The 25,304-nt window shown below is 38.1% G+C and overlaps 2 protein-coding genes and 1 long non-coding RNA gene across 4 annotated transcripts in view; 2 read left to right on the top strand and 1 right to left on the bottom strand.

Moving 5' to 3' along the window:
• LOC133523776 (ciliary microtubule inner protein 2B-like) overlaps nucleotides 1-25,004 on the bottom strand; it is a 41,159-nt gene extending 16,155 nt beyond the window's left edge. The window contains exon 1 of the mRNA XM_061859507.1: nucleotides 24,757-25,004. Coding sequence (XP_061715491.1) covers nucleotides 24,757-24,827 — 71 coding nt within the window. The 5' untranslated portion in view covers nucleotides 24,828-25,004. The remainder of the gene's footprint in view (nucleotides 1-24,756) is intronic.
• LOC133523777 (uncharacterized) lies at nucleotides 972-19,628 on the top strand. 2 transcript variants are annotated; one of them, XM_061859508.1, is made up of 3 exons: nucleotides 972-1,551; nucleotides 10,678-10,779; nucleotides 18,734-19,628. In XM_061859508.1, the coding sequence occupies exons 1-3, from the start codon at nucleotides 1,464-1,466 to the stop codon at nucleotides 18,925-18,927; spliced, it is 384 nt and encodes a 127-aa protein (XP_061715492.1). In that variant the 5' UTR covers nucleotides 972-1,463; the 3' UTR covers nucleotides 18,928-19,628. The 2 variants fall into 2 exon arrangements, with proteins under 2 accessions (XP_061715492.1, XP_061715493.1); XM_061859509.1 differs by lacking the exon at nucleotides 18,734-19,628 and adding an exon at nucleotides 13,320-13,564.
• On the top strand, nucleotides 4,763-7,609 carry LOC133523779 (uncharacterized). Its single transcript, XR_009800278.1, has 2 exons — nucleotides 4,763-5,940; nucleotides 5,979-7,609. It is a non-coding gene; the product is annotated as an uncharacterized LOC133523779 (long non-coding RNA).
• Nucleotides 25,005-25,304: the final 300 nt, after the last annotated feature.

The raw sequence follows: 25,304 nt of genomic DNA, 5'->3' as shown, positions 1-25,304 counted from the left end.
CGATTTTGACTCAATGCGAAGCTATCCTGAATTCCAGGCCTTTGAGTCCTTTGTCCTCAGACCCGCAAGACTACACCCCTTTAACCCCTGCTCACTTCCTCGTTGGACGTCCGCTGACAGCTCCTGCGTGCGCTGACCTCAACGATGCTCCCGTACACCGTCTGACACGATACCAGCGAGTGGAGCAAATGCGACAACATTTCTGGGCCAGGTGGTCGAAGGAGTTCATATCCGAGCTGCAGGTCAGAACAAAGTGGACGAGGAATATGGACGACCTCAAGGTGGACACTCTCGTCTTGATCAAGGAGGACCATGCTCCGCCCCTCAAATGGAGCTTAGGGCGAATCACCAAGACTTTCCCGGGTAAAGACGGCGTCTCCCGAGTGGCCGATATCCGCACATCCCGCGGCACTGTACGTCGAGCCTTTTCGAAGATCTGCCCGCTACCTACGCATGATGACTAACTTCACCGTCTCATTGGAAGTTGACTCTTCCAAGGCCGGGAGCTTATGTTAAGGCATACCTAAACCGCATAGAAACTGGCGGCGGCCTGTGACCTTCAGCCTGGCCGCGCCTAGCGACCCGTGCGCTCATCCCCGGCTGCGATGCACCTACGTCACATACATGTTATCGCGTCATGTCACCAGCAGCCAATGAGAGGCATCCATCGCGTATATGTCGTGATCGGCAGCCAATGGTGTAGAGGCTCGTCATCCCTGCGCGCACCAATGAAGACAGAGAATGACACTCACATTTCGATCTCTCACCGAACTACCACGTAGCTTATACGTACTTATTTTTTGCTCCTTTTATATAACGTTAATTGATTCAAAAACCATGTAGAAAAATTCCGAATTATATAATTAATTCGAAGAACCCGCTGCCTTCGTCATTTCTACAACCTGCCATCCACATCAGCGCAAATCCTGGCCATCAGCCCCAACGTATGTCTATACGCGCAGACAATAATAAAAAAATGTCCCAGAACATGTCGGACCATGCTCAGTGTAGGGTTTTGTAGTTACCATTCTGTCTGCCAAACGGGGGCTATTAGTAAGTATCATATACATTACAAGCATAAGGGAGTACCTTTGCAGCGCTTTGTACTTCTTTTTACTAAGAAGAGAAGATTTTTTTCAATAATTCTAAAACGGCAAAACTATAAGAGTTTCTAGGTGACTACGAAACCCTAAAAAAAGACATTTGGTGATGTGCAACTACAGATGTAGGTAATCCAAATCCATAAAACGACGGCATACTGTTTTACGAATTCTTCTTTTTTGTTAAAGGTTACTGTCATTGTCCGCAATAAAGTTACGCGAGCAGTTATAAATGGAAGCAATGCTCATAAAAGTCATAAACAAACCATTTCACGCAATTGAGCCGAGCGTGCGAAAACACAAACAAAACAGTAAGTAATCGTGGGAACACTTTCGTACTCAGTTTAGCTGAGTTTCGAGACAATGTCGGTTCTTGCGTTACTTTCTTTGCTTCTGTTGTGCGCAGCTCATCCGCGACAGAATTTCCGATGTCTTTATTACAAAGGCGAATGTGAGTTATTGTTATAATATCGGGTAATATGTGTAATGTTGAACTTGATGAAACGCGTAGCAAACAGGTAGTTACAGGAGGCATCAAAAGTAGGTAGGATTAGATTACGCGTCAAAAGTATCTTACCATTCTCTAATAAGTAGCTTAGGTAACAAATAGTAATTTTTTTTAACTAAGGGATGAAAGGCACTTATTTCTGGCGAGGTAGTTTAGCAATAAATCCGAGGCTGATATGATGCCTTTCACACGAGTTAAACATTCAAATTTTTATTTTGAATACGAGGAAAGTAAAATACAAGTGCATTAAAAAAACTACCATATTTTAATTGCTTATCGTAATAAATAAATAAAATAATGTACTTACTTTGAAATTAAAATGCTCTAGAGCAGGAACTATCACTCTTTGCATACTTCTTACTAGAACAACAATGACACACATTCAGAGCATGAGAAATGAAAAAGGTCCCTTGTACTGTGACGGATCTAGATCATACTTTAGATCGCGAATTGTGGATATATATCACCACTCTGGCCACTTTGATCAGGGGCCTTATTCGAGATGCACAACTGTCAAATTTCACGTCCACATCAAATCAACACTTGATTCTATCGCATGTTGATTGTATCAAGTGTTGATTCTATCAACTGTGGATATTATCATTTGGAACAATCAAAACTCATTCATAGAAAAAATAATCAAACAAAAATCAACTTTGTTTATTACTACTATATAGTTTGAAATGGCTCTGAACTCGAAGTGGTTCGGTTTGATTTGATTGTCACCTGACTGTGGATTGCTAATGTCAAATTTTGACAAGTGTTGATTTTATTGCTAGACTTTATTGTCCATGGGCTTGGGCACCATCTTGGATTTTTTGACGTACGACAGGGAATACCCTTCCTTTCCTACAATATATGGCATAGAGTAAAGCGTCTTTTTTTTTTAAACATAAGTTTACAGGAATCAGCGACATCTTGTATTCGATAGGATAAGTAATGCGCTATGAACAATGCGGCGGCGAGTAGTGAAACTGTACCTGACAACGTCAATCAATTAAAAAGTGACCACACAGTTGATGGTCGATAAAGGCGATTATTAATTGAATTTTAACGACAATAAAGAACTATTGACATGCGATCTTTTTGTTGAACCCACACCTACACGTCGAATAATGCTCGCTCCACATATTCTCCTATAAACGCTCAAAATTGTAAAAAAAATTGATGCAATTTACTCCGCACCCAGTCTCAAGTTGCTTCTAAACCACGTTCACGAACCAAGTTGTAACCTAACACATCTGTAAAAAGGCATATGATTTAGAGATAAAGTCCGTTTTTTTTTAAATTACGAGATGGTTCATGAAAAACCTTTATTACTATAAAAATAATACTACATTTGTCAATTTTTTTTTCTGTATTGCGCTATTACATAATGCATAAAATTGATATAAAGATAGGTACCATAGGTAGTAGCTCGCTCACTTGGTCTATCAACAACTATTTTAATGCTCTTTGTACTCGTATACGCGACCCCATTGTATGTACAGTCGCCATCAGATATATTACTTACCAAGACCTAAGTACCTATTATTTATATGTACCTACACAAAGAGAATTCCTATGTTAAAAGGAGATTAAATACATATTTTGTTATTCAACTACAAATAAAATAAAATTTATCTTTTTCAGTTAACACATTTTTTTACCGATTTCTTTAATAAAATAAAACATTAAAGTATTATGTGACTATATTTCATTGTCTTCGGTGTAGATTATTTACTGATGTTCCAATTTCCTGTATCAGTTTGGTACCAGGAAATATAAAAACTACACCTCTTCAAAAACTTTGCTGGTAGTTCGACATCTGTAAGTTTAAATATAAAACATGATAAAAACACTTAAGTCAAAAACGTATACATAATATATTTGCCCTATATTCTGGTCGCTCGGTAGGGTGCTCAGAAGGCTGGGTGCATTTCCGCGCTGGTTAACAATGCTGATCCTCTGGTCACCAGAAGCCTATATAAGGCGCTCTCATAGAGCCACACTAGTGCCCTAGAGTTTCAAATTCAACCCCAAGTGCCACAAATATGTAGTAAAGGGTTTAAATTCTGGATCAAGAACATGGAATACTGTTCGCTAGTAAGGCCATAGGTATTAGAAAAAGATAATAGTAGGACACGGCCGTGGTCATGGTAGGTGGTACAGGTGGGCCAGGCAAGCTCTGAAATTATGCACCTATTTTACTATAACTTTGTTCACCTGTGTATATTTACTGTTTCCATGATAATCATTTTTAATATGTAGCCCGTGTAATCGGGCTGTATCATTGGTCTCATATTTTTTAACACAAAATCATAATTTTAATTCAATAATTAATGGTGTTTTACATATTAATCATTAATGTACCTATTTTGCTAAATTTTCTTGCATATAATAATATTGTTTACTTCAATTGACGTGTTTATTATTTTCGTTACTATGTCAACGTTAATACTTAAAAAATTATAACGTGAAGGTTGAGTCCGCAGTACAGTTACAGTTTACGTACATAGTGGCATTAGCACAGTCGGATTAGGACCAAACTCGAAATGTCTGAACAGTCATGAAATTTTGTATATATATACGTTAAAGGCCCCTTTTTCATGCCCACACCATTTGACATTTGGGGACCTCGAGGAACCGCAGCCATCTTGGAAAATGTGGACCATCCAGGAGAAATTCGCGTTTTACTCTAAATCTACGTTCTTTATTCAATAATCGTGTAAGGCAACATTCAAGCTTATAAAATTCTACATAAAATAGTTTTAGACATCTTTGCGAAAAAAAATGATCTTGCTTTAAAAAATACTTGCTAAACCCAGATTTAGCCCTTATACCCTTTCATGGGATATTCTCTTAATAGGAAACTTGGAAGAATAAAAATTCCACTTTTAACTATACATTTGTACATAATCTACCCCAATATCAATATTTTACTTGACTGCAACTTAACCAGAAAGTAGGGTTATGGGTATAAGTACTGAGGATTCAGGACACCCTGTAGCTTAGGATACTGGACGGATTTTTTAAATGACGTATTATTTAGCCCTAAACCTTTTTCTTCCGTTAATTTTAGTAACTTTGTATTGCATAGCACTTGTATACTAACTGTGGATCTACTGATGTCTGTTTTACTGTACTCCGCTCAATAGTTTAGGCGCTAGAAGAAAAAATATGATTTAATATTCGGAGTCCTCTCAAGGCGGCTGTATTGATTTTTCTTTAATAGAACAAGTAAAAGTAGGTTGTGAATGGCAAGAGGAATCTAACGATACGTCATTTAAAAAAATCCGTCCAGTATCCTAATACCTAGCTACTGGGTGTACTGAATCATCAGTACTTACACCCATAACCCTTCTTTCTGGTTTAGTCACATTAGAGTAAAATGTTAATATTGGGGTAGACCACGTACAAATACTACAAATGTATAGTTAAAAATAGAATTCATATTCCTCCGAGTTTCCTTTTAAGAGAATGTCCCCTGGAAGTGTATAAGCGTTAAACTTAGATTCAGCAAGTATTCTCTATAACAAGATGTATTGTTCTGCAAAGATATCGAGGACTTTTTTGTGTAGAATTTAATGTGTTGATGGTACACATTTTCCAAGATGGCTCGGATTCCTCGAGGTCCCCAAATGTTAAATGGTTTGGGCATGAAAAAGGGGCCTTTAATTTATATACATAATAAATTTCATGACTGTTACAGAGATTTCGAGGTTGGTCCTAATCCGATTATGCTACATTGTGCGTCCGCAGCAAATTCGGTTCTCCATACAAATGTAGTTACGCTCTCATTTTAAATCGACTTGCTAGATTGCTCTGAAACTTTGTACTTACAATAGGATATGGTATGTCTATGCCTATAATTAATTTAAAACATAAATGTGAAATGAGAGCCAATTAAGTTCAATATTAAGAATATGTGTCGTTGTTGACTCGCCGACAACGGAATTGAGATCTATATGGGTGCCATGTTCTGTACTGTGTAGAAAATCCTGAAATTATAAAGGATTTGTCTTGGCTAGTTTTTACGTATAGGCTACGTATCACCGAAACGTCACAAACACCACGAAGGTTCGGCTTGTACGGGCCCTCGTTTTTCCTATATTCTTATACGCTGCGGAGACCTGGACTATCCGAAAGACAGAGGAGAAGACGATAGACGCCCTAGAAATATGGTGCTGGAGGAAAATGCTGGGGATATCCTGGACCGAGTTTCGGACTAATGTCTCCATCCTTAAAGAACTCCGTATCAAGCAGCGCCTTTCGACTCTCGTAAAGACCTGCATACTCAGTTTTTTCGGTCACGTCTCGAGGAGGAACAACGACTCCATAGAGCGTCTAGTGGTGCAGGGTAGAGCAAACGGAAAAAGACCGCGCAAAAGGCCACCTATGCGATGGACTGACCAAATCAAATCTGCCACGAAGGGTCCCCTGAACGCATTTGCCAGAATGGCCCCCAACCGCGAAAAATGGCGAGAAATCGTACGGCAAGCAACATCTGCGCCTGATATCAGCAGTTGACCACGACGCTCTGCAAAGAGTACAACGACAAAGAAGAAGAAGACGTATCATATTTGTCTAAAATTTGGTTTGTTGGTACACACACAAGGGATAGTCTCTAGCTAGGTACGGGGTGCCACACTCGTCAGCGCGACGACGATATTTTTTACCTTTTACCTAAAAATCTCAAATTTGTGTACGGGCTCAGCTCCTGTTTCGTCTTAAGCCTGAATTTAACAGATTCTGACTGACAGGGGGCTTTGAGCATGGTGTTGCGTTCGTTTTCAAATTTTGAAAAAAAGAACTAGCCTAACAACACAATAAATGCTTGTTTTTCCGCATTCTTCACTATATCTCCCTGTCTCACTACTATCTGACCTTCTAACCCATAGGGGAAAATATACCTTATTGGGGCTACTCCATCTTCCTCATGATAATATATTTTACTTTACTGAAAAGCAATCGGTACATGTTACAAGATGCACATTGTTAAGAGCCGGGGTTAGAACCCACGACCATTGGTTTTAAAATGAAGCTTTGTATATAATTTGTATTTTTATAATAAATCTGTTTTCTTGTTGACATTTTGTGGTCTTGTATTGCTTTATGTTAATTGTCAAGATAGTTCTTTCATCCTGGACAATTGTCACATGCGTCACATGTACGTTTTATGATAGATCTACATCGACGCAACTGCATGTCATTGTCAAAGCGCATATAATCACTACGTATTAAGAGACGAGACTTCCATACTAGCGAGTGGAATCACTTTGTTTCGCAAATCATTACCAAAATGTACGACAAACTGTCAAAGAACCATAGTACCAACATAAGCGATTTAAATAGTGTAGTACGCTACACGCTTACGATTCTTATCGATATCGATAAAATGGGGAGGGTTGAAACATAGGCTCCTGTCTACAAATTTTGTACTCGAAATCAGGTTAGCATCGAGTCCACATTTAAGTTGTATGTTATATAGTGGATAGTTCTTAATTGGACTACTATCTGGTCGGGCTTAATGTGGACCCGAATTATTTTAATACAGTTTTTAAGTCGTGTTTTTTTATTTTATTAAATGCTTGATTTTCATAATTATGTGCACATACATGTTTGAATAAATGTAACTTTTCTATGTATCAGGTCTTCGTTCCCAACAAATTTGGCCCACTGCCTGCATCTGAAAACATACAGCCTTGGAAAAACATGACTTTATCTACAGTTTATATTCCATGTGTTTGCTAATGAGATGATCAACTGATTATTTCGCGCTAATATGCATCTATAAATCATGTTTTTCGGCATCCAGTTATCAACAACCCTTTATCAATGCTTTAACTTTTTATGTATTTATATGTCTGTTAATCATGAGAACGGGTCTGGCCTTGTTGGCAGCGACCCTGCCTATGAAGCCGATGGTCCCAGGTTCAAATCCTGGAACGGGCATTTATTAGTGTGATGAGCATGAATATTTGTTCCTGAGACATGGGTATTTCCTATGTATTTATAAATACTTATAAATTAGGACTATGTACATATATATATATATATATATACATTATTACACAAACTGACTTAGTACTAAAGTATGAATGGCATGTGTTGTGGGTATATATATATATATATATTGTTGTCTAAGTACCCACAACACATGCCATTCATACTTTAGTACTAAGTCAGTTTGTGTAATAATGTCCTATAATATTTCTTTATTTATCATAAAAACAGAGATTAATTTTCTTACATTTTAGAATAAAGATAAAAAAAATATGTTAACTAATGACCATTAATGCATAAGTAATAGATAATTTATGCATTATTAATCTTCGACGAATTAATTATGGTCATATTGCATGCTAGTTCTAAGGAAATTTCACATATTTAATTTAATTATTTACACTGATATACAAATAAAACTACAGTTATCGATACTTATAGTACATCCCTAGTTCACATCGAAAAATAATGTAAAATATCTAATTTTCGATGTGTTTATAGCCTGCTGACCCAAAATAAGGTCAAAAGTATCTAAAGCAATACTTACCAGTCTTCATCCAAGGGAAATTTCGCCATAAAATCCCTTTTTTCGTGATTTTCTCGAGTGGCTCGCTTGCCACATATTTCACACTTAGTAAACCGTTTTCTCGCTGGCATTGTAACAAACTCGCTCTTTACTCTGATCACGGTTGACTATTTTCGATTTTTGCACTAAATAATAAAGAAATTACACGAAATACCCGAACAAAACATTGAAGCCTTCAAAACAAACAAAGCAATTAGGCTGACAGTAGACTTGATGTAAACTTGACAGAATAAATAGCACTGACGTTTCCTTTTTCTTCGTTGGCAATGATTTGCGAAACAAATTCCATACAAAACTTTTTTCTTCCTAGTTGCGTCAGCCTGATCGGAATTTGGCAGCTAACTCCATCTTGCGTCCAGTAGAAGAATCAAAATCGTACAGGTAAAACTACTCTCTGCCTTAGGATCCCCTTTTAAATGTCATAAATCCAAACATGGCAGCCATACCCATCGACAAAAAAGTCTACCGTTGATCTAATTTCATTTGACAGTTAACTAATACGTATTCGACACGCTTATATTTGACAACTAGAATCCTGACTAGAGCTGGGACTGCGTACCAAAAGTACGTCTCTGTTACTCGTACCAAAAGTACGTCTAAAATACCAGTTTTACGAGTATGACCCCCAATAGGCAGTTTACGTATTTGCCGTGCTTAGGCGTCTTACAAATAAGGATTATTTATGCAAATATCGACTTATTATTTCGGTAAGGGTCGGAAATATGGTGACGTTTTGAGTGAAGGCTATGAATCTATTGTCATATTTTTGTTATATATTATTACATTATTTTTAGATACAACAGACACCCAGACGACCATCTGTTAACAAAATTTTATTTTACCTAAAGTAACGGTAAGAATGGAGGTACGAGGTGATAAAAGATTCATATTTGTTTTATTTCAGAAATCAAAGTCCGTACTTTTAAATACTCGACAAGCTAAAAGTAGTCTATTACAAATAACCTGTTCCAAAAACTATTCCGGTACAACGCCCCGCCTCTAGTGTGGATATTGTTCACTGACAGGTGTTGATGATAGCAATTCGACAAGTCACAATATTTCTCACATCAAATGGAAATCAACACGAAACGTCACTTTTAGCATGTCGAATAAGGGCCCAGACCACCACCACTTTGACGACCAGTCTGGCCTAGTGGGTAGTGACCCTGCCTACGAAGCCACTAGTCCCGGGTTCAAATCCTAGTCAGAGGTACACACACAGTTCCTAGTATACATTAAACATTTAAATCCGTGTCGTTTAATTATATTCTCGAAGGTAAATTCCTACTAATCACTTTCACCATCTAGTCTTACCTTAGTACGAAGTTAATAAGTAATTTCTAAATGTAGCGTAGTTTTACATAGGTACGTTATACCCACCACCACACTCCCACGTTAGTCAAAACATAATTATTATCGTAATAAGATATTTTTAACCTTCGATGTACGTACAGTCAGCATCAATAGTAGCGGATAAAACAACGCGCCAAAAGTATCTGACATTCCGGATAACTTTTCCAAATATGGATAAATCTTTAAAATTCACGTTCAATAGTATATACCTATTTTACAGTGTTAAATATTCTACATATGGAACCATCACTTTTGCTAAGCTGTTACAGTATGGTAGATACTTTTGAAGCGTTGTTTGATCCGTTACTTTTGATGCTGACTGTACTATTGTACTATTAATTATCCTCTCGATATTTTTCCACATACCTATTTAATTACCTACAGTTCTTTTATCTCTAGGTAGATAGGTAATAGCTACTTAGGGATTTATATTTGGATAATTCCCATAACATGTTTGCTTTTCGCCTTACCCTTTATTGTCTTTTGAATAGAGTAGACCGTCGTAGGTTCCATATTATGTTTCTTTTTAGTTACTTAGGTAATACCTATAGGTACCTGTAACTTACGCTATTCAAGACATATTCATCACTCCAGGCATGAGCTCAATGCATTTTCGAACTGGGATAACGTGAAGTTTTGTACCGAGTGGGAAGGTTAGCGGGGCGCTTCTTGGGTTATAATTTTTGCATCGAGATAGATAGTAAGGGGGCGTCCATTAATCGCGTCATATTGTATAGGGGGGGGAGGGGGTCAGCAAAAAATCACCAATGATCACCACAGGGGACGGGGGGGTATGGACACGTATCACGTGTATTTTTTTTTTCATCTGTGCTATACTGTATTATAGTCAATAAAATAAAAATAATAGTTTTCCGCCCTTCAATTAACCAAACTGTCAAAACACGTGTACTTAGGTTCATTTGTTAGAAAACTGTTCTTTAGTTATCGAAAAAAATACACGTCATATTGGATGGGGGGGGGGGGGGGGGGGGGTCCTGAAAATATCACCAAAGATCACCATGGGGGAGGGGGGGGTCTAAAACAAGCCAAAAACCTATGACGCGATTAATGGACGCCCCCTAAGTACCTATTACCTAATTAAGTAAGTAGAATTAATGATGAGTTAAAGATATTTTAAATTACAGGTGTACCCCACTGTCCACGCAACATGCACCCGTATCATACGCGCTGCGATCAAGATGCGTTGTCCCAGCGCACTTGCTCTTCCAGATACGTCTATCCAATAGGTAACCATTGCAGAGGGCCTACCGCGAACCACGTTCGACGTGTTGCCTCCCTATCACACTTACTCACGAATTTACATGTGCGACAGAGAGGCAACACGTCGAACGTGGTTCGCGGTAGGCCCTCAGGTTTCAAACTTAATTATTTTTAGTAATAACTTAGAGTCAGACCAAGTTAAGTTGGCAGATTTTGATCGCATAGATTGTGCAAGTGTTATTTTAAACGTTAAACTTTTATGAAATTATGACGTTTACTTAACACGTTCATAGTCTGTGCTATTTTAGCTGCCTACTTATCTTAGTCTGACTCTAAGAAGTAAAGCATCGTTTCTTATTTTTACCCGATTACCTTATGCAGAGGAAAATGGAAGGACAGAACTAGTCGACTCGAGAGTAGATTCTGATGAATGTGCTGGCGAGCGATCATTTTGACGACCCGGATGCCAATAAGCAACATTGTAAATAAATTTCAAAATGATTGAATTATATTAGAAACCTAAATATCATTTTTGAAGGCCTATCCATAGATAGGGTAACAGCACCAGTGGCCAGCCAGGGACCAGTAGTCAGCCTTTTAAGTCGTTTATTGGTCATAAATATCTGGGATATTCGATTAAACAAATCGCGAGTAGTCAAATAGGAGCTCTGATTCCTTATTCGTTAATACGTAACGCGGCAGGTGCGGTGAGGTATCGGGGAGAGGAAATATACTCGTTCATAAAGGTGATGTTTTTGACGAGAGCTAGAATGTCATGTCCGCCATATTTTTTACTGCACGTGGTGTTCTTTTAACGCGTTTGAAAAAATATGTTTTAATATAAAAAGTTACTGTTTTTTGTTAATGATGGGTTTATTGGTTAGTTTATCTATTAAATTGCGTTATATTTAAATAGAAATATCAATATTTAACTTATAAATTGAGGAGGTTGACCACTGGATACCACTTTTTTACAAAAAATCCAGTGCCCAGCCTCCCGCGGCTGACCTTTGGGTTATTAGTTATTTTTTTTTATTTTCGATCCAATACGACCGTTAGGACCGTTACATTTACATTTTCAAATTTAGTTAGGCATGTCTCAGTCAATTTAAAGTAAAACCCAGTAGTCAGCCGCATTTGAAATAACGTTTTAATGCGGCTGACCACTGGGTTTCACGGATCCAGTACTCAGCCATTATCTTCCTTGGTACGTCGCTGCCAAATATTATGAACTTTAACTCATTTAAATAATGTTCAAAAGTGTATACATACTTTTGTTGAGAAATATTCCAATATCTAACGGGCCCCTGCACGGGTTTCACCAGCATTTAAACCGATTTTAAAAATAATGAATTCTATTAAATAAACAGATTCATTAATAAAAAATAAGAAGATAAGTACAGTGTTTATTAGTTTGCAAGAATAATTTTAAGCACCTATGGCCTACAAATTTCGTGGCATAAGAATTGTACTTATAATAAGAGTATAGGTACCTACCTATACTCTAGCTTCCTACCTAGGAATGATAAATATTATAATATCGTTAACTTTAATACAAATAATAGTGTTTTTTATTTCATTGTTATTAATAGTTTATAAAGGCTGAGTACTGGGTACACAAAGGCTGCTTACTGGATTTTAGAGGCTGACTACTGGAGAAAAGTGCCATTTTTTGTTTAATCTTAATTATAGATATTATAAAGAGGATTGTTATTTTTTGACATACTTTGTTTTAAAACTATAATAAACAATTGATCTAACCATGTTATGCGTTTATTTATCCGACTAATCCTGTAGAAACGTCGAGAGTACAAACTTTAAAAATGCGTTATAAGGCTGACTACTGGTGCCTTTACCCTACCCCACACGTATGGGTTTGATGAAAAAAAAAATTTTTTGAAATTTTATGACGTATTAAAAAAAAACTACTTACTAGATCTCGTTCAATCAAACCAATTTTCGGTGGAAGTTTGCATGGCAATGTATATCATATATTTTTTTTAGATTTTTCATTCTGTTATTTTAGAAGTTACGGGGGGGGGGGGGGACACACACATTTTACCACTTTGGAAGTGTCTCTCGTGCAAACTATTCAGTTTAGAAAAAAATGATATTAGAAACCTCAATATCATTTTTAAAGACCTATTCATAAATACCCCACACGTATGGGTTTGATGAAAAAAGATTTTTCGAGTTTCAGTTCTAAGTATGGGGAACCCCCAAAATTTATTGTTTTTTTTTCTATGTTTGTGTAAAAATCCAAATGCGGTTCATAGAATACATCTACTTACCAAGTTTGAACAGTATAGCTCTTATAGTTTCGGAAAAAACTGGCGGTGACATAATCGGACAGACGGACATGACGAATCTATAAGGGTTCCGTTTTGCCTTTGGCTACGGAACCCTAAAAATCGCCCCCCTGAAGGTTTTAAATTTAGAATTGAATTAGTCATTGTTGAAGCGACATTGATTGGGTCCGAGGTATTCGAGGGAGTATACGGCTTCAAGAGCTCGCGAGGCGTGTTTTGACAGTAGCATACGAATAAAATTTAATTCCATATCCCAGGGTTCACATGCGGCTGGTCGCGCTGTGACTGCAACGCTGATCTTCTCCTGGACGAGGAGCTCATGCGCTGTGTAAAGGAAGAAGAGTGCCCAGAGCCGGGTTTACGGCGGCGTAAGTCCCGGCGACGGCTGCACTTGCCTGATGGCAGAGACAGCGAGGAAATGTTTAACTTCGGCTGATGATCCAATGCTTTTTTTTAAATATATGATTGTCAATAAAGTTATAATTTAAGGTATTACAGACAATATTTTAAAAATAACTTAATATATAAATTGTACCGATTTAGAGGAAATTTGGTATGGATTATGGACGTAGTTTATGGCCCGAGGAAGGGCATAAAATAGTTTTTAGTAGTTAGCAGACTACAACGCCCATCTTCTGGACGAGGAGCTCATGCGCTGGGTACGTGAAGACTGCCCGGAGCCGGAGGCGGCGTAAGCTGCTAAGGCTGCACTTGCCTGATGGGACAGCGAGGAACTGTTAACATCGGCTGATGATCCAATGCTTTTTTTAAGCCTCACCAGCATGCCGCACACGCCAGCTAAGCTACCGGTCACCTTCACCGCCGCCCCGAAACCTGGCCCCGCTCAAACGGTATCACCAGGCTAGGGGTCGTGGGGTTGGGTAATGATCGGTAGAGAAGAGCAGGCCTACACCAGCAGCACACGCCGTCCTCCAAAAGACGTGCAATTGATCTCCCCACATCGGTGGAGAGCGACCCGCCACAGCCGAAAGGCGGAAGCGGCCACTCATACCTCCCTTCCAGGGAGATTTCGAATGACATCCATCCATGCTTTTTAACTCCGGACGCAAAAAACGTATCGTTTGGCGAATTTAATATACATTTAATAGAAATAAAAAAAAAATTAAAAAATAAGGATATTATAAGTTTGACCGCTGCGTCTGTCGCACCGTAGCTCTTAAACGGGTAAACCTATTTGGATGCCGTTTTTTTTATTCGAAAGCAGGATTTCTAGCGGTGTTTCTCGTAACGTTTTAAAAAAATCGGTTCATCCGTTTTATTGCGTTGGGGACTATAATTTAGAAAATTTACTGTTTTGTACGTATTTATTACTTTAAGAGTTTCAATAAAAAAAGTTATGTTACGAGTATATTAGACAATGCTTTAAAAGACACTTATATGTATGCGCCTGCATGTTTCCGCCACGGCAGAAGATGTGGTGTGCTGAAAGTATTCCAGCTGCGATCACGGCATTACGTGCACTTCAGCTCGTTTGTGGTGCGCGTCCCGCGGCCGCTGCTGGAAACCATCGCGAGCGCGGACTTCTGGCCGAAAGGTGTGATATTTCGGCGGTCAGAACAGGTGGCGCAACCGAAAACTGCGTCGTCAAAATGATATTTATATTTTAAGATTTTTATTATTGCATATATGAGCCATAGTGGCCTGAAAATAAATGATATTTAATTTAATTTAATATGTAGCGACTTTATTGTTAATACCTAGGTAAATTTGTATACCGAGGGGTGGCTAACATCGGATGATCCAAGACATGATGTATTTGTGACATGTCAAGATCTTATGACCGAATATCGCCCTGTTCAATTACTTTATTTAAATATTCTTAGAAAAATACAATGTACCATCACCCACACTGTTAACTGTTCATCGGTGGACCTTAATACAAAAGGCCTACCGATGCACAGCTAAGAATGTTGCTGTTTGTGCCTTTGTCATTTTCGAGTCAGAATATAATTTTGGTTGAAAACGTATAATGTACCCAATAACTACATATTTGTATTTGCGATAAATAGAAATTTATTAATCGCAACATAGCTGTAAATAGGTAAACAGGACGGATTTGTAATAGATACTTAACACATTCACCGCTGAGCTACGGTCGTAGCCGATAATATATTTCCTGGTATGTAGAGGAAATGCTTCGTACAGGCAAAACGACAACGTGTCGTGATTCGCGCTGAATTGGTTGATGTAGCGTAGATAATACTGTAGATATTTTTGTTGTTAATAAAGTGATTTTGATAACGAATATAATATTTGTTTTAATTACTTCTAACTTTAAACCCATTGAGTAAATAGTTATTTGTGCAACAAGAGAGGAAAGTTGTTTTTTCTTGCGAGTGTTGATTTTGAGTCCCGAGTAAGCGAAAGATTCTATAATTGAATCACGAGCGAAGCGAGTGATTCTAAGTTAAAATCTTGAGCGCAGCGAGGGACTCAAAAACACGAGATGTAAAATAAGCAAAGTTATTCTCGTGTGACACATACAGCTTTTCACCTCAGTAGTGAGAACATATTAAAGGTTAAAAAAAATTCAACATCAAGTAAAGTTAACCACATTTATTTACATTCATGAATGAAAGGCATCATCATTATGACGAAAGCTTCTAGAAATATTCCTGTATTCATGGCTTTCACTAAATTAAAAAGCTACTTTGTCTCAACCCCTGGAGTGAGGAAAGTACGACTTTTGCCACTCCAGGGAGTGAGGAAAGTACGCTTGTTCGAGCTGCTGAGGTGAATAAAATATGATAGACGTCCTGCGTTATTTCTACGCACTATTTTGCTACACAGCGGAAAAACAATGTTACGGGCTACGACGTAGCACTCGTAGCACTTTTTTTTTATTCTACGCCGGTGGCAAACAAACTGCACATCGGGAAACTGAACCCGATTTGTTATGCTTGTGATCTGCGGCCCGATTTGAAGAATGGTTAAGACACGTTTAAGATCTTTAAAAGATCGATAACTAAACGACATGTCAAAATTGACGTCTATTTTGATTCCGCTGTGAACCCAATTAAGATAAAATAAATAATAAATAAATTCTTCGAATCGGGCCGCTGGTTTCGTTCAATACGACCTTGACTGTCGTCTCCGTAATTGGCGCGCATCTCACGCACGATATTCTCTTCATTTAGCATGCACCAATCAGTGTGAGTGATCTTCAAGGTCGTATCAAAATAAGATCAAAACCGCGCGTGACCTTGTTATCTGAGCCCCTAGTGTAAATTTATTCGATAGCGTGACGTGACGTACGCGTTTGCGTTTAGTCTCATTTTGTATGGGATTTAGAAACAGCGCGCCAAGCGGGAGCGGGAAACTCAAAATCCCATACAAAATGAGACTTAACGCAAAAGCGTACGCCACGTTTCGCTATCGAATAAAAATACTCTAGTGGTACTAAATCTCAGGGGTGTATTCAATCAGAAACATATGTAGCAATTTGATTTCCAAGCATAAATAGGTATGTATATAGCTAAGAATAGTAAAAATAATATTCTTAGACAAGACTTTCGTTTAAAAAACTGCACTTAAATGTATTTATCTGTTTAGGACTTATGTTGCCACAGACAGATAGTTATATAGATAAACAAATAATTAAAAATGACTTGTTAACGACTACTCTTTGTGACTGGGGTATTTTTTGCAGAATTATACATATATTCAATTTGCTACCTTCAATGTAATAATGTGTTTTTCGGCAAAAGCACCTACTAAGATATTTCGCGGAATAGTCTAGGAATTTGAAATTAAACAGAACTTTCGTAAATAATTCAATATGGCCAGGGTGCATGATAAGTGGGGCAGGTTGGTAAATAGTTAAGATAATGATTTGGCGGCCTGCCAGCAAACAGTCGGAAACTAGGCCACTTTAGTTTACTGCTAATACAACATATTACATGTATTTGAGTCGCAGATATAAAGGCAATTGTCACACTGTCATCGTCAAAATCTCATAAGCCAGGAACTGTCTGATGAGATTTTGGCGATGTCTCATTGTCTATAAGTTTTGGATTCAGCGAGAGAGACGGTCTCCGTTTAAGCTAGGGAAAAAATCCGTCAGTTTTCCTCTACGGGAAGCCAAATCAAACTTAAATTTTGACATCAAATGATGTCATTTTGTTGGCATTCGCCCTTACATCTCGTCCGCGTCCGCGTCCGTAGATACTATGTTGATGTCAAAATGTAATCTTGAATTGACCTTCGTCGATTTTCTCAACCGAATCCTTAATTGTAAAAAAATATTTGTTGATTAAATTTTTAGACAAGTTGTAAATTACGAGGCCAAGGTATTCGTATCGCGGGGTTTACAGTTCATAAAGACATTGGTTTAAAGTTACAAGTTGCAATTTTAATTACAATGCGTACAAGTTTATTTTTGAAATTACTTATTTGTACCATGTTTTAGCAAATAAATGATGATTACTTTTTTTTTAGTTAGCCTACTATAGTCTCCCACTGCTGGGCAAAGGTCTCCCCTCGTTTTCTTCACTCGACCCTGTCGTTGGCATTTTCCCACCATTTTGGATAGAATGCGTCCAAGTCGTCCCGCCATCTCCTTTTCGGTCTGCCTGCACCCCGTCCTGCACCGTCTATATGGTGTTCCGTGGGTCCCACTCAGTAAGCATTTTGGCCCACCTTTCCGGGTGCATGCGGCAGACATGTCCAGCCCCAGCCCTGGGCTGGACATGGATGATTATACTGAACTTTAAAAATAAACTATAAAAGCAGTTTATCCCCCGAAATATCCAATTGCAAAAACAAACAACGATACTTAGTAGACAGTGAACAAAAGAAGGAAGTTCATTCAACCATTTACAAACTTCTTATTCATCTGTTCTTTCGAACCACAGAAGGAATTAAACCTAAGCGCTGAGTGGGTGAAAAATGCAGCTGTCAATTGTAATTACCGTCTTATCATTTAGCTTTGTAGCCTGTATACCGAATTTGTACTTCGAATTGGTGGAAAAGAAAGTAGAGTGTTTAATGTATAACGGCACATGTGAGTAAAGATTTTTTTTTGTTTTTATGTGTCTCGATACTCAGCTGATATTGGTATCATTGTATCGTGAGTTCGATTTTCGCCCGAAATTGCGAATATTGAATTTTTCTATTATAAATAATAAAACAAATATTATACCTAGACTTCATTACCAAATTGACTAAGTCCCACAGTAAGCTCAATAAAGCTTGTGTTGTGGGTACTTAGACAACGATATAATATATAACTACTTACATACGAAAACACTCATGACTCAGGAACAAATAACCGTATTCATAACACAAATTAATGCCCTTACCAGGACTTGAACCCGGAACCATCGGCTTCATAGGCAGGGTCACTATTACCCACTAGGCCAGACAGGTCGTTAAACCTATTAGTTTGAAGAATATGGATTTCGTTAGTGTCTCCCGCTATTTACTTATTTTATAGAAAGGAATAATGATAGCTCCAGCGATATCCTTACCCCCCTCCCCCTAGTTCACTGGCTGGCTACGCTATTGGCTTCAGTTGCCAGCTGTTAGATACATATTATGAAGATATCGTCTCATAAAAGTACAAATTTTCCCCAGTGTGATCTCGTCGCTTGTATTCCCGCAACGCACTTTACACATAGCTAATAATGTAACTACTCGTTATCATTTTCAGGCGTAGACCATTGCCCAGAGCACATGTACCCAGTCCACAGCCGATGTCAGCCCACATACTCGCAGCAGACGTGCGACGAGCCCAGGTCGATGCCGTTAGGCATCATCTGCGACTGGTCGCGGTGTGACTGCGACCACCCCTTCGTTTTACACCTGTCGTCGGGTTATTGCTTTCTGCTTGAAGATTGTCCGTGATTGGGGGAAGCGTGTAAATATTACAGTTAGAATGTAAAGTAAAATATGTCTTTCCAGATTAGAACTTTAATTGTGATACCTACTATTTTGGGTTTTTTAGTGAGTCTTTTTGCATTAGTTATGAGACCAAGCAGGATACAAATTGGCATCAAAACAGTTGACTTGGTAGAACACACTCACTTGGGTGGTTGGCTTGGAAGCACAGCCAGCACTCCCGGAGCTCGGCCTTCGGCCTCGCTTTAAATTACTGGGGGTTGCACGCCTGGGAGTCCGGGTGAAGGCTCCGGGCCGAAGGGTGAAAGCTCGCCTTTCGGGCTCGCGAAGCACAGTTTTTATATTGGATTTTGATTTGTTCCTAACTATAACATTTGAAAAATCTTATTGTGCTTTCATTACAATACCTACGCATGTGCGCTATAAGTGCAACGCTGTACATCCATGACGCAACATTTGAGCTATGTAGAGGGAAAGGGTTTAGAGAAAACTAATTTTTTATCAAATAATAGATATATCTCAGTCTCTATATAGTCAATATATCTTTATCTTCCCCAGATAATAATCCAATAATTGTTACATATTTCACTTGTAAAATGAGGCACCGGGCAGGCAATCAGAATCAAGCGACGCTGAAGATATCTCGAATATATTGGGTTATCGGGAAAATTGTGTAATACCATGGTCTGGTGAATACGGAATCGGTTAAGTAATAAGTAAATCGTTTCCTTTAATATTTTACAGTAAGATACATCCCATCAAAAACATTTTCATGTAAAATGGTGCCAAGACAAGACACCATAAGGCTCGCACTGTCAAAAAGTTATGTGTACCCCTAGTGTACATTTAATCGATAGCGAAAAGTGACGTACGCGTTTGCGTGAACTCTCATTTTGTATGGGATTTAGAAACAGCGCGCTAAGCGGGACGTATTGGAAACTCAAAATCCCATACAAAATGACACTTAACGCAAACGCGTACATCACGTTTCGCTATCGAATAAATTTACACTAGGGTCTCAGATCTCTTGTACAGCCTAGCTTCTAACTCTACAAGCCCTAACTTCACAAACTCTACACCTTAGTCAAAATATATAGCTTGGCCGTTTCGCTACCGTCACATAGGCGTAAGGTGAAAAATGTATTATTATACAATAGTTATTAATTTTTTATTATACAATAGTTCTTGTAGTAACGAACGGTCAAATGGTAACGGCCAAGCCACACTTCAACTTATTGAACTTTTTTGTTGTTGGTGTACAGTCAGCGTCAAATACTTTGTAGCAACCAAAGTAGCCAAATAGTTCGGTACACCATATATTTAGTATGGTGTACCGAACTATTTGGCCACTTTGACTGCTACGAAGTATTTGACGCTGACTGTACTAATACTCGTACTATCCTACATACAAAATGTGCCTAATTATTTTCCATCGTATTTTCTCGGAAACGTACGAACGTGTCTTGCTATTTCAGTCAGTCTCGGTACAAAAAGTACTGAGATTGACTGAAGTTGCATAACGAACGATATCGAAAAAAACGAACGGATTGAGATTATGAGATTCATCTTATTATTGTGTTTGTCAAATCTGTCATTGGATTTAATTCGTGTAGCTACCGCTGACCTGGCGCTAGTTATGCACGCTTAATGCCGCGCCACGATACGATCCGACCGGACCGGTACAGACTGATACGTTCGTTTCGTCCATGCCATTTTATTTAAACTTAGTGTTAAGTATATTCGTCGTGTTTATTTTATGTTTCTTTCCTTTTTTCTGTTACCTTCCGTGATTATTTCGCAATCGATGGTCTCATCGGAAGATCAGCGCTGGAAGTCGCCAGCAACATGCTGAGATGAGGCCATTTCGTGACACTTTGCTCTCACTATGTTCTCTTTTATGTCTGTCTATTACTGTTTGTGTGTTTATGAATAAAACAAATTCTATTCTATTCTATTCTAAATACGAACGTTTCCAAGAAAATACGATGGAAAAAAACTAAGCACCATATACTTATATAATATATATATCTGTACCTATTACACCTTCATAACTATAAAATTACATAAATGATCGTGACGGTAAAAATTTAAATTCATGTCCAACATTAGCTATCAGCGGTTCAATATAACGCAGGTTTCTTTATTCACTGCATTATTCATTCAACGTGGTATCAGTGTTATTCCAATAGCTTAGCTTGCGAGTCGAAGGCTAAGCAACTCCGGAATCGATGTTTATGTACCATTGTCAACCGGGTTATAGTATATTCGCAACAAGTGGCGATAAATTAAAACTTAAAACACGACTGAAGGTACTGTTTTAAATCGACACAGGTTGCGAATTATACGAGTACCTATTCGGACGTGTATCGTACATCGTTTTACAGTACATATGGGTCTTTATATTTTCGATATATTAATCACGTAAGGTGCTAATTACAGCACTAATGCGGTAAAGTAGCACCACATGTACTGTAAAGTACCTATTTCTAAACCTTATTGCTACGAGATAAGGTCTACCCATAGTCAGTTAACACATTGAGTAGCGCTAGCGGGAACACGCTCGGCGAGTTCTGTTCGTACTTCGTAGTAGCTTTCTTCTACGAAGCGGGAAAACGCTGGGATCGGCTACGACCGTACCTCTACGAAAACGTTGGTAGCGAAAGTGGAAGGGTGATGGCGTTGGAAGAGTGCTCCTGTAGAATGATGATTCGGAGCGTGCATTACTAAGGCTCAAGGCTGCTTGGAAACATCTCTTCTCCGCTCCGCCTATGGCCCATTTCTGGAACGGTATTAGTCTAATATTATTAGTGTGTTGCCATGGTAACCCATACGACTTTACAGTTCGTGGACTAATATTATGAGTCTAATGTCGTTCGAGAAATGGGCTCCTGGATAGCTTCGTGTACTCGTGCCGTCCTTCCGCAGCAGAGAGGAGTCTATGTGGAGTAAATCATACTTTAATTAGTTGTTAAAAATAAGGAGGTTACGTTACATTGGCTCAGCAAAGAGTTTGACTCAGCGCGTTCGCGCAATTATTGCGCACACAGGAGAAATTGAGCGCGACGACGACATTCGTGATTCGGAATGAAACCATTTACTATGATTAGAAATTTCATCGTGATTTGCATTGATCAGCTGGTAAAATGCAACTATTTATTTTTCTTAATTATTCTTAATAGGGTTGTTTCCATCTACAAATCTTAGGGCAGAATTGTATCCCAATAAATTCTTTTGGATTATAAGAACATGTTAAACTACTTTGAGGGGACCTGTAATGACCATATTTTTGTAAATATTGAATTTAAAATATCTTTTGGCACACGTCACGTGACCAAACTCGAAACGTCTGAAGATTCTGATGACGTCACAACTCTCGGATTGACACTGTTGACGATAAACAACAAAAGATAAATGTCAGTGGACAGTTCGTATCTTCTACTTGCGTATGTACTTATGTGTGAAACCGTAAACTGTGACGTCACACAATTTTCAAAGAGCGTTTTGGGCGCGAAAGCATCTGTCAAAATATATTTTGTCAATTTAACATATTTAAAACCGTTTTTAGTATAAAAGTTGAATTTTAGGGCAACTTTTAGCTAATCTAGAACGTAATACAAGCGTTTCAAAAAATTGGAAACAACCCTATTAGAAAGGGGATGAAATCTGACACATAAATTCTACCTACCTTTTAGGTATTTTCCATTCATCTTCGATAATTCGGTTGGTGACTGACAACATGGTATTGCAATTTAAAAAGCATTTATACTAAGTATTTACATTATATGCCACCCATTACCTACTTATGTACCTAAAACACAATGCTTTTAGGCGTTTATAATTATAACGTTTCAAGGATAAAATCCCATAGGCTAGTACATTTTGATACAAGTACGCAAAATTATTTTGTTATTTTGTACAAGTCCCGAGCCAGTGAGTAGTTTTTTAACGAGCCTTTAAAAGATTTGATAGATTAAGATTACTAACATACAAAAATTAAAATTTGACATGTGTTTTTGAGGAATATTTAATAAGTAGGTTTGATTTATTTATTACCCGGTGTGGCGCTATCATTCTTACGTAGAAATAGCCCTAAACTAAACGGTAAACACACTGTAAGAACGTAATAAAAGTTCTGATAAACATGTCTTTCCGATAAACCGTAATCTAGGCAAGGAATCAAATCAAACTTGATACGCCGTTAACCAATCCAATCAGACGCCCTCATTCAGGCAACTATGTTATCTGTGAAACCCATCCCATGGCCTTGACACGAGCTCTTTTATCAACCATGTCAAGGGCGCCCATAACCAAGGCAGTTCCGGTATACATACCTCTGTCCTCGTCAACAATGTTACTGATAATTCTTAAACCTTATTATCATGGACATTAGGTCGAACTATGGTTAGTTAAGTGTTGCTGTGCCCACTGTGCTACCTGGCTAAAAACATTTGTCTCGATTATGAATCCAATAGTGTAACTAGCATAAGTTGATCTCTAGATTCATAACCGTTGTGTATCAGGGATTCATTTAATAACTGGATGGCGTGAGGCGATGTATTTGTTGCCAATAACTTAGGTTAGAAGGAATTTTGTTTAAGTTATTTGAAAGCTTTTACGCCATTTTGAAACACGCTAATGTATGAACTAGGGCACGGGACCTTTAGGTGCGTTTGTTGCGATCGTTAACGAGTTTGTGATTGTAATTGTTTTAATTAAGTTACATTTACTTTTATAGGGCAACAACGAAGCTGTTCGATTGGAACGATGTACAGTCGCCACTAGATATATCGGAGCGGCCCAGGTGTTCACAAATATCTGAACAAACCCTTATAATCAAGAAGTTAAAGTGAATGTTTAGATATTTTTGAGCACCTTATCCCCTCCGATATATCTGATGGCCAGTGTAAGAACCTAAATTTGTGAGAACTTAAGTACGTATACATAATGACACTAATTATGTCGTCAGTTCAATTCAGTCTTTTATAACTTAAAAAAAAGTATAGTAATTGTAAAACATTTGTCGCATCTATTACCGACCGCCTAAGTCTTAAAATAAAACTATTAAATTACTTTAGAAGAAAGTTTCATTTCAGGTCATTAGCGCTGTCCTATCTGCATTATTAATAGTCTTCTACCCAATAACTGGCAATACGTAATCCTTATTCCAAACACATAAGGTCCGCATAAGGTCTTTACTTCTCTAGGTGTAGTATATTTATAACTAGACCACCACACGAAATGTTACTGCGACTACGTGTCAGGTAACTGCCAACAATCATAAATGCTGGACGATAGTATATTCGACTCGCTACATTTCCACCATATGTCCAACACTTTTTTTATAGGTTTACACAGTAAGACCGAGTCACAAACTGTCATGCTGGCGAGTCGAATAGGCCCCTAATCCACATTTTGCGGTCATTTGGCAAAGTATATCATATTAAAGTAAAGGATTAACCCATTTATTACCGAGGTTGAGATACAGACATGTAACGACTAGTAAATTAGTCTCGACATTATAAACACCAAAAACTTCAATCACACAAAATAAATGCACACAATGTTTAAAGACGTAAACAAAACAAAGAAATAAATGCAGGTAGAGTTTATCGACAGCTACTTTCTTTGCGTAACGTTGTTTATCATGTCATCTTTGTACACTAAAAACTTCGCGTTCTTATATAACTACTATTTATTTTAACAGAGAATACCAAAAACTTACGTCTAGCATCAAACAAGATGTGTTTTGTTTACCTTTTTGCGTCACGTTACGCCGTCACAATCGAGTAAGTAACAACAACGAAATAAACAATGAAAATGAATGAACGCACTCACCCCGGTATAAAAGATCCATTCGTCTGCGTCAGATACTTATGTCTTTCGCGACTACTGACGTCCGTCCACATGGTTAAAGTTAAAGTTTGTGTTCACGCATTTCGTGACGTCGGCGGCGCGAGAGGGTTCCACCGTGACTGGCACCGGCCGGCCTATCGAATGAGAAAGGGCTGAATGCGCGCGCAAAAAAGGAAAACATCGTGTATTCCTAGATGTAGAGGTATAAATAAGATTATAGGGGTTTTTCGGTATGCGATAAAGCGTAGATGTGAAATAGTTAGGTTTCGTCAAGTGGGATAACCCTTCCAACGCATACGACTAAAAACGCAAAAGATATTCGCGTAGTTCCTAACACTAGGGACATATAACAGTTGGGGTAACATTAGACAAAAATAAACCAAATTATATGAACGGGGCTGACAGAAGTATACTTTTTACAATCTTTAAATCAGGATTTATCAGTCTTAGGGCCTGTTTCACAATGTCCAGGTAAAGTATTTGATAGCTTAATTAACAAAAAAAATTACTGCCAGATAAAACTTCCTACA

This window comes from Cydia pomonella, chromosome 12 (genome assembly GCF_033807575.1).
Source record: "Cydia pomonella isolate Wapato2018A chromosome 12, ilCydPomo1, whole genome shotgun sequence".
Taxonomy (NCBI): domain Eukaryota; kingdom Metazoa; phylum Arthropoda; class Insecta; order Lepidoptera; family Tortricidae; genus Cydia; species Cydia pomonella.
This window is presented reverse-complemented; position numbering and strand designations above follow the sequence as displayed.